This window comes from Phaethon lepturus, unplaced genomic scaffold (genome assembly GCF_000687285.1).
Source record: "Phaethon lepturus isolate BGI_N335 unplaced genomic scaffold, ASM68728v1 scaffold47562, whole genome shotgun sequence".
NCBI lineage: Eukaryota > Metazoa > Chordata > Aves > Phaethontiformes > Phaethontidae > Phaethon > Phaethon lepturus.
In genome coordinates, this window is record NW_010526616.1 from 2,583 (window position 1) to 18,248 (window position 15,666).

A 15,666-nucleotide genomic window follows, 5' to 3' on the forward strand; every position below is an offset into this window, starting at 1 on the left:
AAGCGGTGTTCCCCAGGGCTCAGTTTTTTGGGGCTGGTCTTGTTTAATATCTTTATTGATGATCTGGATGATGGGATTGAGTGCTCGCTCAGTAAGCTTGCAGATGACACCGAGTTGTGTGGGAGTGTTGATTTGCTTGAGGGGAGGAGGGCTCTGCAGAGGGGTCTGGACAGGCTGGATTGATGGGCTGAGGTCAGTTGCATGAATTTTAACAAGGCCAGGTGCCAGGTCCTGCACTTCAGTCACAACAACCCCATGGAACGCTACAGCCTTGAGGAGGAGTGGCTGGAGAGCTGCCCAGCAGAAAAAGCCCTGGGCATGCTGGTTGACAGCCAGCTGAACATGAGCCAGCAGTGTGCCCAGGTGGCCAAGGCAGCCAACAGCATCCTGGCCTGTATCAGAAACAGTGTGGCTGGGCACGGGTGGGGAGGGAATTGTACCCCTGTGCTCGGCACTGGTGAAGCTGCACCTCAAATACTGTGTTCAGTTTTGGGCCCCTCGCTACAAGAAGGACATTACAATGCTGGAGCATGTCCAGAGAAGGGCAACGAAGCTGGTGAGGGGTCTGGAGAACAAGTCTTGTGAGGAGCAGCTGAGGGAACTGGGGTTGTTTAGTCTGGAGGAGAGGAGGCTGAGGGGAGACCTTACCACTCTCTACAGCTGCCTAAAAGGGGTTGTGGTGTGTCTCTTCTCCCAAGTAACTAGCAATAGAAAGAGAGAAAATGGACTGAAGTTGTGTCAGGGGAAGTTTAGACTGGATATTGGGAAAAAATTCTTTACTGAGAGAGTCATCAAACATTGGAACAGGCTGCCCAGGGAGGTGGTGGAGTTGCTATCACTGGAAATGTTAAAAAAATGTGTAGACGTGGCACTTTAGGACATTGTTTAGTGAGCATGGTGGTGTTGGGTTGATGGTTGGACTTGATGATCTTAAAGGTCTTTTCCAACTTTAATTATGCTGTGATGCTGTGAAATAAAATTTATTTTTTAATATATCTGAGAGCAGGAATACTTGGGCATGTTGGTGGAAAGGAAGTAGGCTCAGGTGGTGAGTGCCCTGGGGGATCTGGGGAGAGTTTGGTGACCAACAGCAGCAGTGCTAACAACACTTCTTGGAGTGGGCTGAACTGTCTGTGGCTTTGAGCTAGCAGCAGCAGCTCTTGTCATGGCAGTCTGTCAGCATCCTTGTAGCAGTTGCCTTGTCACAGCCTGGTAATTTGTGTGGCGGCTTGTGATGGTCCATTTGGTAATGTGCAGGGATGGGAAAACAGAGGCAGGCTTCCATCCTAACTGCCTACATCTGTTGCCAGAAGAGAGGGGCTGGCAGCAGTTGTGCCGTCAGGAAAGAGTTGTGATGGATTATGAATATTCCAACTTCTGTACATTGTGCGTGCAAGCAGTGATCAAATCCAGGCCTAGTTCTGTCCTTGCTGTTCCAGTTGATAATCCCAAACGTTACCTTGATGCTGATATGAGTACTGCAAGTACATGTCATTAGTTCCCCAGTTGTGATATTTGTGCTCTGGGCAGTAGTTCATACTTCCTACTGTCTGGATCATTGGCTAATGAAGGACAAAACAGTGGAAGTGGTCCAAGGATTAATGCAGAACCATCAGGCTCTGTTTGCCTTTATTTAATTGATACTGCAAGGAGACTAGCTGCTTTGTGCCTGTGAGTGGTTCAGAGTAGCTAAAATTGTGGGAGCTGCTTTTCCAGTTCAAGGTTAGGATTTGTTGAGCATGGCTCTGTGTTTTCCTCTGTGAATGCCCGATTGATGCCTCTAAACTTGTTGACAACAAAATCTGTTTTTTTCCTGTGGAAGAACAGTTTTTACTTTTTTGTGTGTGTATTTTGATGGGTAAGTAGAAGATACTTAATTTCTTTTTTGTGCTGGGACTTGAGTTTCAAACCAGTGTTTACTAAGTTAAGCAAGTATTCATGTTACTTCCTCTAACATTTGTTGTTTTAGTTGAACTTTTCATCCAAAAAATGATGCTGATGCTGGGATGGAAACCATTGCCAAAACTGAAGATCAAGATAAAAAAAAAAACCACAAGCAAACAACATCACCTTCCCCCTATCTTTTTTTTTGTCAGCTGTAACTTGTAGCATGTATGAAACCTGTACATGAGAATTACTCTGTCTCATGTGATACCAGTATGCTGATAAATATCTGGATAAATATCCCTTTCTCTTAGAATAGTAGAATCATTTAGGTTGGATCATCAAGTCCAACTGTTAACGTAGCACTGCCAAGTCCACCACTATAAACCATGTCCATCCACCACTATAAACCATGTCCCTAAGTATCACATCTACACATCTGTTAAATACCTGCAGTGATGGTGACTCCACCACTTCCCTGAGCAGCCTCTTCCAATGCTTGACAACCCTTTTGTTGAAGAAATTTTTCCTAATATCCAATCTAAACCTCCCCTGGCGTAACTTGAGGCCATTTCCTCTCAACCTATCGCTAGTTACTTGGGAGAAGAGACCAACACCCACGTTGCCACAACCCCCTTTCAGGTAGTTGTAGAGGGCAAAAGGTCTCCCCCCAGCCTCCTCCAGACTGAACAACCTCAGTTCCCTCAGCCGCTCCTCAGAAGACTTGCTCTCCAGACCCCTCACCAGCTTTGTTGCCCTTCTTTGGACATGCTCCAGCACCTCAGTGTTTCTCCTGTAGGGGCTTCTCTAGTCCTGTTGGCCACACTATTTCTGATACAAGCCAGGATGCTCTTGGCATGTTGTTGGCTCATGTTCAGCCGGCTGTCAACCAACAGCCTCAGCTCCTTCTCTGCCAGGCAGCTTTCCAGCCACTCTTCCCCAAGCCTGTAGTGTTGCATGGGGTTGTTGTGACTGAAGTGCAGGACTGGGCACTTGGCCTTATTAAACCTCATACAATTGACCTTGGCCTATCGATCCAGCCTGTCCAGATCCCTTTGCAGAGCCTTCCTACCCTCAAGCAGATCAATACTCCTGCACAACTTGGTGTCATCTACAAACTCACTGAGGGTGTACTTGATCCCTTCTTCCAGATCATTGACAAAGATATTAAACAGAACGGGCCCCAGTACTGAGCCCTGGGGAACACTGCTTGTGACCAGCCACCAACTGGATTTAACTCCATTCACCACAATTCTTATCCTAAAATTTCAAAGTGGACTGTAAAGGTCATTCATGATGATGGTTGGGCAAAAGTATTTCTGGTTCCTTTTTTCAAGAAAACAGGCTGTTAAAGAATTTTTAAAGACTATTATATCTTAAAACAGCTTAGCATGTTAATCCTATTTCTTGTCTGGTTTTGTCAGTGCTTACAGCAGCAAGGTGTTCCGTGTTACCTTCTTGACTTTAGCTGCATCTCTAACTGTGCCCTTGCTTGGAGTAACTGTTCTACTGGAATGTCCTATAGACCCTCAGCCTATAAGGTAAATTGTTGCTTTGTTTTGAAATAAATGTTATTAAAGTGTAATTTCTCATATGTGTTCTGTTGTTTGTTTGTTTTTTTTAGCAAACAAGAATCAACTGTGTAAAATGGTTCTAACTGGATTAAGAAATTGAGGAGTGATTGCAGTATTATCTATTGCCATGGCTTGCTTTGCATACCCAGTCTGTTTCTGAGCTCTCTTGTGCAGTTGTGTGTCACTACTGATCACTGAAGGAGCTGAATTACTTTCTTTGATCATTAATCTTGAAAACTATTTTCTGGTGTCCAAGCTGTCAGTGGAGCTTCTGATTACTTACACGCACTCTTGCCTTCTGCGAGACAAGAACTGCATTTTCACTAAGGACCAGGCTGTACCCCTGCTGTTATAGCTCTGTCAAAGAGAGACTGTTTTTCTGAGGTTGGAAATTGAAATGGATGACCTGACTGGATTGATCTGGTGCTTTGTACCAGTGGAACCATATGGTGATGTAAATATATTTAAATGCAGATCTCCTAAACCAGTGCAGATAGGTGATTTCTGCCTTGTCTGAATTCACAGACATCTGAATTGAGGACTGTATAAAACGTATAGTGTAACAGTGAATCCAATATGTGAAAAGATGTGACCTGTGTTGGGAGAAGTTGTGTGTGAAATGCTTTCACTGCTAGCATAGGGTGGTGTCAAGCTGTTTAGTGCTCCTGGCATTTTGAAGGAAGTGAAAATGCTCAATCTGCTGAATATTTATGATCAACTTGATAATTCCTTAATAAAAAGGAACAACAACACTGTAAATATCTCTAGAGTTGAAAGAAACTGTTAATGTGATAGGGTGGTACTTAGAAGTCTTGCCATTAGGCTATTAGATATAACCTGCCTTATTGCAAATCATAATGAAATGTGTTCTGCTGTGGTTGGGTTGAAAAAAACCCAATTCCCTGAAATACATCGCAACTAAACAGTAATTCTGAAAGCCAATAAGATGTCTATAATGTTTTTCCTATTATATAGTCCTGGTCTTATTCTGGTCCAGAATAAGAAACAGAAACTGTCCAGGGTTACAGTATTCTGCATGCTTACATTTCTTACTTTTAAGTCTCTTTTACAAGACTGGGATAACTATTCTTCCTGCACAAATGACTGGCTTATATTGCTGTACATTCTTAATTAGCTTCTTAGCTTCACTGCAAGAAGTGGTTCCAGTCTGTACAATAGATAGGATGATTCTGTGTGATATTTATGAAGTGTTTTGGAAAAGCTCAAGGAGGTAGATGCTTTCTGAATCAATCCCTTCAGTGAAAAACCACTTATAAATCTCGTTTGCCAATAGTGATGTCATTCCTGTAAGCCACTGGAAATAATGAGGAATAAGAGAGAGGAGAAAAAAGCATATGTGATCTGTCAAACTCCATGTGAAATTCCTGCAACTCTGGTTTGAGTTCTTTCTCTATGAGCCTGTCTTGGATAATATTGATCCCAGGGAGGATTTTCTCTTTGCAAACACAACTGTCCAAAGCTCAAACTGTCCAGCAAATGAGTTCCTTATCTGAAGCCTGCTATCCTCATCTGAAACTCTGTAATGCTTGGAAGAAGGGATGGAAAACAAATTTGTGTTAGCATTGTGAAGGCAGCTCTGCTGTAAAACTTCTGTGGACAGGAGCTGGTAATTCAGTTGGCTTTGCCACTGCAGTAATACATACTTAAAGGACAGTTTGCTGTCTGTAACCAGACAGATAAAAGTATGTATTTTTCTCTCCTTCTGAATTATTTGTGTTGTGAACCTGTTTCCTCAATTGTCATGGCTTTTATAGTTTACAATTACAGTTGGGTTTTTCCTCCAGTCCCTGAAGCTCTAGAAATTGTAATGATTTTCACCATATGAGCATTAGAGTTGCAACGTGATTGGTAATAAATAGGTCCTGGATCCTGCGAACCTGGGCAAGTTTTGTAGTCAAAACTCATCTTTTTAAGATTCTGCAGGTGGAAGGCATTTGCTTATGGCCATACAAGGAGTTATTAAAAAAAAAGAATTGAAAAATTATTTCAAAACTTGGCCTAGGAAGCTTTAGCATACTCTTGTGAATAAACACCTAATGAGCTTACGACCCTGGGCATGTATGCAGCTTTTCATAATAACTTGAAATCCTTAAGTCCTGGAGACTGAAGTGGCTTATGTGTGTGTTTTTAAGAACCCAAAAGACTGAAACATACTCGAGTTTGTCAGCACAGTTGAGGCTGGTTTTGAAGCACAGCGCTTTGGAGCTTGGTATTTTAAGTTGAAGCTGTGTAGGCATCTTACTACTTCTCTTCTTTATATCTTTGTAGTTGCTTGGAACTCCAGTTGGCTTGAACCTGCCTATTTATGTGAATAAGGGCTTGCAAGATTGGACCTTACTTGGACATTTTGAGATTTCAGTTCAATACCTTTTTTTAAGTTTGTGTGCAACTTACTCCTTTTAGTTGGTCTTTCTCTATGGGAATACATTGAAGTCATGAACGAGAGTATATGTTTTAAGATGGTATGAAAGCATGTGTGCTCAAACTACTGGAACACTTTTTTCCCTAGTTGTGTGCTAATTAGTAATTTAAAATTATTCTTTATCTGTGATGAAAATGCTATAGAGTGTCAGATCTCAGTGTATTGTAAAATGCTGGGCTTTTAAATTTTAAAACCTTTTTGCATAGAAATTTGCGTATGTCTACTCAGGAAAAATATTCTAGTACAAACAACTCATTCAGCTGAGTAAGAAAGTAGTTACTCTTTTGTGTTGTGGCAGTGCAGAAATCGGTTGTCTTTGTGTAAGAAAGAGACGAACTGGGAATGTGTTGCTGGACTTGAAGCTGTATAGATTTCCAGATACATCTTAGGAACACATAACTGCAACTTTTCTGATTAGCAGAACCAGAAAATTATGATCTTTGATGAACAAGAGTAAATTTTTCAGTTTGTCAGCTGTGTTTTCTTTTTTGAATATCCTGTATGTAAAGCATAGGTCAGGTTTGCAGGAGTTGGCAGACTAGGAGAAAAATGATCCAATATGTTGCTCAAGAGTGTTTGCAGATTTGTGCAAAGGATCATGAGGTCTGTGTTCTGTTTTGCAGTTTGAAGGAACCTCCCCTCCTGACAGGTGTGCTAGAGCCCAATATCAAGTTACGAAAAGCTGAGCGGTTATGGGAAAATCAGCTGGTCGGACCAGAGTCCATTGTCAATATTGGGGGTAAGCATTGACAAAATACGCTTTTAAAGAAGCATCTTTAAATGTTGCTCCATTGGTAAGGGTTTGTTCAGCAATAGAGCTCTTAGATAACAAACTCTGGAAGTTACTCTGAATATGCAGGTTTGTGAAAAAATAATTGTGTAATGCAGCAAAACCTGGCTGCTATATACTTCTTTTTCCCTCTTTCCCCAGTATAAAATAAATCTTATTGCCAAATTAAAAATCCCTGTCTTCCAGGACCAAAAGCATCAGCAATGTAGTCAGGGGCTATGTGTGTTTGGAGGAAGTGGTCACATTTTTCATTTGACTAGCTCTTAACTGGGAATTAATATTTGCAGGGTACTACCTACTCTTAGAATGCTCATTGCCTCTGAGGGAGCTGAATTTTGTGGTGTTAATTTTTGCTTATATGACAGAAAAAAGTATCTCAAATTGATAAGTAGCATAGTTACATTTTTGTGCTGTTGCATGCATTACAGGCGCCATCCTATCCTTCTCTCTTATGGCAGGTGTATTCTCCCCAAATCACAAACCCATGCTGCTTCTGAGCAGTTTCTTAATGAGGTGGCTAGACTTGTAATGGCATGACACCCACTTAGTAGGAAACCAGCTTTGTGCAGGGCGTGTTCCCTGTGCCTTCTGAAGGGAGGTAAGGTTAGAAACTACTCTTGACATGAGTCCTTGACTGTTTTAATGTGAAAAGGAAAGGGTGTGGGAGTTGCAAGAAACATCCTTCAGTACAAGAGGTGCTCAGTAGCCATATAATTTTATTTTCCTTCTGCTATATCTTATAATAAATTAGTAAACTATTTTTTAAAATTATTTTACCCATCGAGAATACTGTAAATTCCTTCCTCAGATTATGCTTTTTCTACCTATCTCTGTTAACAATGGGCTAAAGTGATTACCTGAAGCCACTGATTCTTTTCTATTACCTAGTTTCGTCAGTCTCATTGGAAAGTCTTTAAGGAAACCTTCCTGCAAGGGACTACTGACCTATAGGTGAAATAATCAACCTGACTGGAAATAAGTTTTGTATGAATAAATGTTGAAGTTTTCTTATTCCCTTTAAAAGTGTAATTAGCACACTTCAGTTAAATTGGAGATGGAAAAGTCCAAGCAATGGACTCTACTAATCCAATAGTCTTTCATTTAATTTGGTTGTATGGAAGAGTTTGTGTGCTGTTTGTACTCAGTGAATCTGCCTTATGCTATTGCATGACTGGGCATGAATACAGTAATTTTGCAATGCTTTTGATTTGTGTGGTTGTTCAATTGCTATGGTTTTTATAATTCTTCTCCAGAACAATATGAGCATTGGCAGGTGTCCATCAGCCTGTGTGGACTATATCAGAATGAGAAGTTTTATCTAGTCAGTTTTTCATTGAAGAGTGGTAAGGTGGATGCAGCACCTGATCACAATTTATGATGATGTAGAAATTTGCCCAAAAGGATCAATCCAATGACTAGCCATTAAGTTATGTCCACCTTTAACCAAGGATTTGTCCCACTTATGGGTTAAAAATATATATTTCATATATATATTCATAACTCCTAAGGCTTAAACCCTTCTGCTTCTTTTTGAGTTGGATCAAATCTAACCAAATACTCTTACTTGCCTTCATCTTTTGCTTTCCCTCTTTAGTCTTTTGCTATGACTGAAGACAACTTGTTACTTTACTGTATCTTAAACATGAATTCTACTTCATGCTAGTAGAAGGATGTTTGCCACTACAGTTTTGTGATCAAGCTAATCACACCAGTTGTTTTTTCAGATGTGCTATTTACTGGGACAGCTGATGGGAAGATTATAAAAATTGAAGATGGGGAAATACAAACAATAGCCAGAATTGGCCATGGTGCTTGTGGTGAGTGACAGCTCCTGAACATAGTGTACCTGAAAACATCTGGGTCAGGGCTTGTGTTGATTAAACTGGTGTTCTATCTGGATTGCTCATACTAGTGCATATCTTCCTCTGTAGAGATTTGTAACAGAAATGTTAATATATTTGTATGAATGAAGTATGAGTGGAAATATGTATATATGCACTGGAAGGAACAGCAGAGCAAAGGGCCAAAAGAATGAGAATGGGTGCCCTTTATAACAAAAGACATCGTTCCCGGCAGTAAAATTTAGGAATGTGGGGGGTGTTCCCAGCAGTAAAATTTAGGAATGCGGGTTTTTTTGTCATGACTACAAGGCCTGTACTCTTGCAAGGCTGCAGCATGGATGACTTGTCAGTAGAAGATCCTGCATCTTAACACCAAGAGGAAAACAAAATTGAAGTGCATCACAAATAACATTCCTTTTCCTGTTAGTCTGTCTAGAAAAAGCACATATCCTAAACAAGAAAAAAAATGGGCAGCAACCTGGCCTAATATTTATGGAAGCTGAAGTCAGCAAGATTCTGAGGTGAAGGGCCACCCCATAAAAACTGAGGACTCCTAAAAAAGTGTGAGTGAGTGAACTCTGAGATAATGTGTGAGTGGGAAAGATCAACTTATTTAAAGATTTTTTGAAAATAGATATCACCTTCCCTTCTACAGAATTTTGCCTTGCATTTTGTTGCACTAATTTCCCTTCCCCTGTTCGTAAGTACAGTGGGGGTTTGTGATGACTGCACCCGCTTTAGCAGAGATCTTCCATTCGTCATGATATTTCTGTTTTCTCACCGCTAAATTGAAGTTATTTCTTGTTGAATTCCACACGTCTTTCTGAACCCCATATTTGCTTCATTTAGTGAGATTTCTGGAGCTGAGTGAGGAAAAACTGGTAGTAACTTGTTTATTAACAGAACCATTTCTATTGGGAAGCTTAACGTTGGCCATCTCAGTACTGCCTGGGCAATCTGAGAAGCCTGGCTGGTGTTTTTTGGGACTGTGGGTGGTTTTGTTTGCAGTAACACTGTAGAAGTTTACATGAGGTTCTGCAGCCCTGCGCTGGTTGCCGGTTACACAGAAGTTGCGGGCAGGAACTGTTGCTGTCTTTATGTAGCTCGCATTGATATGTTAATCATTTTAGCTATGTAATTTTATGTGGATGTTCACATGATTAGGCTCTGGACTTATTTGGAAGCACTCTATGCTGCCTGACATGTGTAAGTGTCCTAACGGTAGGACAACCTTGGCGCTAACAGTCAATGAAGTCTGCTGCCAGCTGATAGGAAGCTGGACTTCCAGTTGCTGCTTAGGCATGAATGTGTGTTGGGATGAGTATGAAGAATCACCTTTCCACTGCTCATTTCCATTAGACTTATACAGCTTGGGAGAGGTGGGAAGATTATGCTGCCCTATTTCTTTGGGGCCAGAGAGGTAGTGGGGAGCTTAGACTTTCGTCTTGCCCTCCTTGAATCGGAGAGGAAAGTGGAAAGGCTGTAGCTGACTACCTTCTCCAGAAGTTTCTCTTGCTAATCTTTCAAACTACAGATGTTCTGAAGTTCTTAGTTCTTCAAGACTGAAGTAGACAAATTTTGCAGATTTGCAGTATTCCCCTTCCTCCTCATATAGAAGTCTTCAGTTTCTGTGTCTTGAGAAACTGTCTATTTCATGACAGCGCTGGACCTTTCCAGAAAAAGAAAGTTCCAAGATGTGCATGTATTTTATTTTATTTTAAAAATAAAAGAAAAAGAAACCCACAGTAAAACTGATTCTTTCTGAGAAGCAGCATTTAATTAAATCAAATTTTCTGACTTTCAGCCCTACTCAGGACAGCTGTTAGCGATCTACCAGCCTCGTAAATCATATGATTATCTCTAGACTGGTGAAAATGTGGGGATATCTGTTTCACTCACACTTAGGAAAGTAAGAATAATTTCTTTAATGAATATGTGTGGTGCTGGCTGTAGAGTTTTGTTAAGCTACAGTTTGACCTATGTAGGTAGCCTAAATGCCTTGTATTTATTTCTATTTGGAAAACCATTTTAAAATTGTTTCCCAAGGAACCCGTGAAGATGAGCCAATGTGTGGAAGACCACTTGGCATCAGAGTGGGGCCAAATAACACACTTTTTGTGGCAGATGCTTATTATGGACTCTATGAAGTTAATCCTGGTACAGGTATGACTTTTCTGCTCAGAAGTTCTCTTCCACTTGACAAATATGGGCTTCATTTGCAGTTTTGCCAGACACTGCAGGCAAAACAATGCTTGCTGCCTTTGTAAAGTTATTTGGAGCTGTCTGGATGAAATATGCCGTGCAAGAACTTGATATTTATTTTCTTGTAGCAGTCATTTCCTCTCTGTATCTGTCTGTCTAGATCAGTTACCAGTGGCTTATTTTCTGGTGATATATGCTTTTGGTTGTCAAAATTGATACTTCAGGATCCATGAATAAAGCTCTGTGTAGCTGTTTCAGTTTTCATAAAGGGGGGAAAAATATATTGCTGTTACATAAACTTTTTGTCATGTTCACTGTACTTTTGCTTCTGCCTTGATTTTGCTGTGTGGCTCTCAACTTTCCTATAAACCCAATCTATAGAAAGTGAAGAAAGATGTATTTTGGTGTGGCTGAAGATAAAGTGGCTTGTTCCTGCTAAGAAAGGTCATGTTGCATCGTCCCCTTTGTTGTATGTCCCTGAGCCAGATTTCAGTTTTAGGAGCTCTGCTGTCAGAAAGCAATAGTTGCTTTCATATAAGGCTGATTTTTCTGACAGTTTAGATCTACAAATTGGCTTCAGGTGGGGAGGGGGAGGCTAGCCAAGTGCTAGGTGAGATGTAACTGAAGGCCTCAGACTGTGTGGCTCTGGGAGGGTATGATGAAGGTCTCTCCTCTTGATGGCAGACAGCTGCCATATTGGCTCAGTCATGACAAAAACAAGCAAACAAACCCAAACCCCATGCCCAAAGATTACTTCAATCGATTTTGGTTAATTTTTACAAATTTGACCTTAATAATTTACTTGGTAATACATGTCAGAGCATTTGAGTGAACCTGATGATGTTTTAATATTTGAAAAGTACTACACTCTGTTCCTACAGATTTATGGAGAAAGAAGGAGTAGGGATTGGCTTGCCAGCATCCTTCTATAAGATTGGGACCTGAGTTTGCATTCAGTTTCATATGAGCTTCAAAAATGTGAACAGTCTGGCACTTATCAGTAGGGAACATCATCTACTGTTTCAGTTTTCCTGAAGAGTATTTTCTCCTGGTCATTCATGTTTGGTGTTGAGTTGCTCCATTTGAACCCAAAACCTTATTACTTAACAGAGGCAGGAATGGAAAAAATGTCAAGTGCCTGCTAATTTCATGTTAGTATTTAACTAATTTCCAAGGCAGGACACAAAAGCTTGTCTTGTGTGTCTTTTTTTCTTTTTTCTTTCTTCTTTTTATAACCAGGTGAAATGAAAATGCTTGTGTCAACCAAAACACTAATTGAAGGTCAGAAGTTGTCATTTGTGAATGATCTTACAGTGACCCGGGATGGGAGGAAAATCTATTTCACTGACTCAAGTAGCAAATGGCAAAGACGAGACTACTTATTCTTGATTATGGAAGGCACAGATGATGGACGGCAAGTATCTCTTTCCCAACGCATTTAACTTACTGTAAGCTCAGCTGTAGGAATGGACATCACCACTTCTTGGTCTTCAAGTTTTTTCTCTTTATAAACCACCTGTGCAAACTCTGCACTTCCCAGGAGAGGGTGAGAGAATGTGTGGATGTTGCTAATGAGACCTGCAGTGAAATAAATGAGTCCTCTTTTTCCTTCAAGAGGACTTGCGTGTAACATCAATTTTAATAGGGAAGGTGTTAGCATTACGTTCAGCCTAAATCCTTCATGAATGCTGCCAATCTCAAGTGGCTTAGTTATCTCTCCTGTGTTTATAAACAAATGCTTCCTGGCTATTCTGCCTTTTTAACTTAGGTGAAGTGCATGTGAGAGAAGATAGAATACCTGGAGAATGAAACCAAGATGAATAAATATTTGTATTCACTCAAAACCATGTATAACACTTTCTTTTTAGCCTGCTTGAATATGACACAGTAACAAAAGAAGTGAAAGTGTTAATGGTAGGGCTGAGGTTTCCCAATGGTGTCCAGCTTTCCCCTGCAGAAGACTTTGTCTTGGTGCAGGAGACAACCATGGCTAGAATCAGGAGGTAAGTATAACTTTGCTGAAATTATTACTATTCTTGTTTAGAGATTGTTTAAATAAATGAGTTGAATGACCAAAGAAACCCTACACTCTCTTCATGCCTAGCTATCAATGGCAAAGAAGGTGGCCTTGCTCAATACTAAATTTTATCTTTCACTGTAAACAACTGGACTGCATAATCTTTCCATCATGGGCTCCTTGAGCATAGTGGAGTAAGCTGACTTTTTCTGAGGAATGTGCTTTCCCGTATTTCCCCATACCAAAATAAGGAAAAAAAACCCATTCTTTTTATTTTTTAAAGCTAATTCCTTTTGGGATGTTTGTTTATTACTTAGACTGCTTGAGTTAAGATGTCCTAATCCTAATGTCTATAACTTTCAGGTATTATGTGTCTGGGCTGATGAAAGGTGGAGCAGATATGTTTGTTGAGAACATGCCTGGTCTTCCAGATAATATCAGGTTAAGCAGCTCTGGCGGATATTGGGTAGCTATGTCAGCTGTCCGGCCCAACCCTGGATTTTCTTTGTTGGATTTCTTGTCTGAAAAACCATGGATTAAAAGGATGATATTTAAGGTAAAAAAAAAAAAAAAGAAGAAAAAAAAAAAGAAGAAGAAAAAAAAAAGAATTAAAAAAAATGACCTTTAGTATAGGAATGAAAGTGATAAATATTTGTTTGTCCTGTTTCTTCCTCTTCACAGGAAGATTTAAAAATTTTTTTTAGCACCATGGTTAAAACTGCTGTGGTTGTCCCCAAGTAGAACAGTCCTTATATATTCATGGGTAGTAAAGCTACCATTTGCTTCTCTGAGTAGCAGGTACACACTTCTTAAGTTGCCTTCCATCTTGATCTCAGGAGAGAAGAGACTATCTCTGCCCTAGCCATGCAGCAACACAGGATCTACATTTGGATATGTAAAGACTTCACCTTTGTACCCAAAGTGCCTAAATCACTTATTGCCAGGTGTCCAGAGAGCATTTGGGAAGTCTGACCTGTTCTAATAACTACCCTAGGCATCCTGGGAGACACTGTGTATGTTATGTACACTGCTAGGTGACACTTTGTTCTGACTCAATATGCCTGTTGTTATGTCACACCTCCCTTTAGGATGAGGATGAGCAAGAATAATGTATTTTTTAAGGGATATCTGATGCTAAAGAAATGGCATGGTGCTTTTTAAACAATGCAAAAACTTGAAAATACTTCCGTTCTCAAAAAAAAAACCAAACCAACAAGCATTGTTTAGGATGGAAATGCCATTTCAGGTAAACAAGCTCTGTGCTGTGCCTGTAAAACCTGTTCTCTCCTGGTGCAGTGCAGGAGCCTTAAACTGATGCTATGGGGAGCAGCGCATGATGTCTGCTGCTTGGCATTAACTGCACCAGAACAAGCTGATGTATCCTGCGTGGACGTCCTTTCAGCCTAGTGCTGGAGTACAGTATGCTTCTGCTGATCTTTTTTTGTTTTTTGTTTTTTTTTTTTTTTGTTAAAGTTGGCTTTTCAGATGTTAATGTGTTAAGCCAGTGTAATAGTGTTTACTCAAAATCTGTGCTTATGTTCTTAGCTGCTTCTTCCAAGGAGTGTGGAGTGGTCTTTGACTATGTAAGTGTCTGAGATGTAATTTTGGAGAACACAATTTTTGTTGTTAATTTTCTTTTTTTTTCTTTTTCTTTTAGTTGCTGAGTCAGGAAACTGTGACAAAGTTTGTGCCTAAATATAGCCTTGTTGTTGAACTTAGTGAGACAGGATCCTACAGAAGAAGCTTTCATGATCCCAATGGAGTGACGGTAGCTTATGTTAGTGAGGCACATGAGCACAATGGATATCTTTACTTGGGCTCCTTCCGGTCTCCGTTTATTTGCAGACTTAATCTTCAGCATGTTTAACTGTCCATCCATGATGAAGTGCCACTGTTCTTTAATACTCCAGAGGTACAAAGGAAGCATGTGCTTGAGGCAGTGTGTGACCAAAGACAAAAAGTGAAAGACAGTCTGTTAATGTGCAGTAGCACTGTTCTGTTGCCATGTGAAAATGTATAGCATGCTGTACCTGTCCTCTTCCTTGATTTGACTGCTCTTGCTTTGGAGTTGGCATGCATAATTATTAATATCTGAGGAGTATGATGGGGCATCTTCATACGGTTATGTGCTCCTTAAAGAAAATCCACTGTTTTTCCACACCCAGCCCTGTTTGGAGTTGTCTTAAACAGACATCATCTGTCACCTTTAATGCAACTGTATGTCTTCTTACACTGGAAGGATTTGTGATGTATGGAATTTAATTGTGTATGATTTGGATTGAAGAGGATGTCTCGCATGTGTTTATTTCTGTTTTGTAACCTCCTGTTTAGGAGTCATTACAGTGCATGTTCTAATGCTGCACCATGGTGCTGTGGTAGAGGCAGCGACATCCAGAACATGCCTAAAAATCTAGTTATACCACTTGGGTTTCTTCAATTCCAGCCTGTGTAATCAACATCAGACACTACAATTAGCTGTTAATTAACATACATAATCAAATTTGATCATTATCTGTGGACTCCTGTGTTTCTTTATAACATTGTAGTCAGATGATGAATGAAAGTTGCATTTTTCTATGTTATTAAAGACCAGTTCCAGCGGGTTTAAAAAGGATCGCTTGTAGTATTTTCTCCGTGTTTAGCTGGTCCTTTAAGTCTCCTGTTCATTATGAAGGTGGCCATTCCTGAGAGATGTGGGAGGGAAGAGGGCCAGCTGCAGGAAATCCTCTTCAGCAAGCTTTTTATGGAGAACTGGTAAGATTTTGGGGAAGGTTGGTGTCTGAAGATGGATGTGGACTGAAAGGGCCCCTGTAAAATCTAGTAACAGTGGATGAGGAAGGCTTTGGTGGAAAACCTTGGAATGTGGTAGTAGCTCATGGATACTTTCTGGAATCTCCAGGAAATGGTTTACTTCC

The 15,666-nt window shown here is 40.3% G+C and overlaps 1 protein-coding gene across 1 annotated transcript; it reads left to right on the top strand.

The window, feature by feature from the left end:
* Nucleotides 1-3,308: 3,308 nt before the first annotated feature.
* APMAP (adipocyte plasma membrane associated protein) lies at nt 3,309-15,266 on the top strand (the record flags this gene model as incomplete). Its single annotated transcript, XM_010283108.1, has 8 exons — nt 3,309-3,425; nt 6,525-6,640; nt 8,416-8,508; nt 10,579-10,695; nt 11,974-12,148; nt 12,603-12,737; nt 13,115-13,307; nt 14,409-15,266. Coding segments are annotated over 8 exons (1,156 nt in total), but the record flags the coding sequence as incomplete, so codon positions are not given.
* Nucleotides 15,267-15,666: the final 400 nt, after the last annotated feature.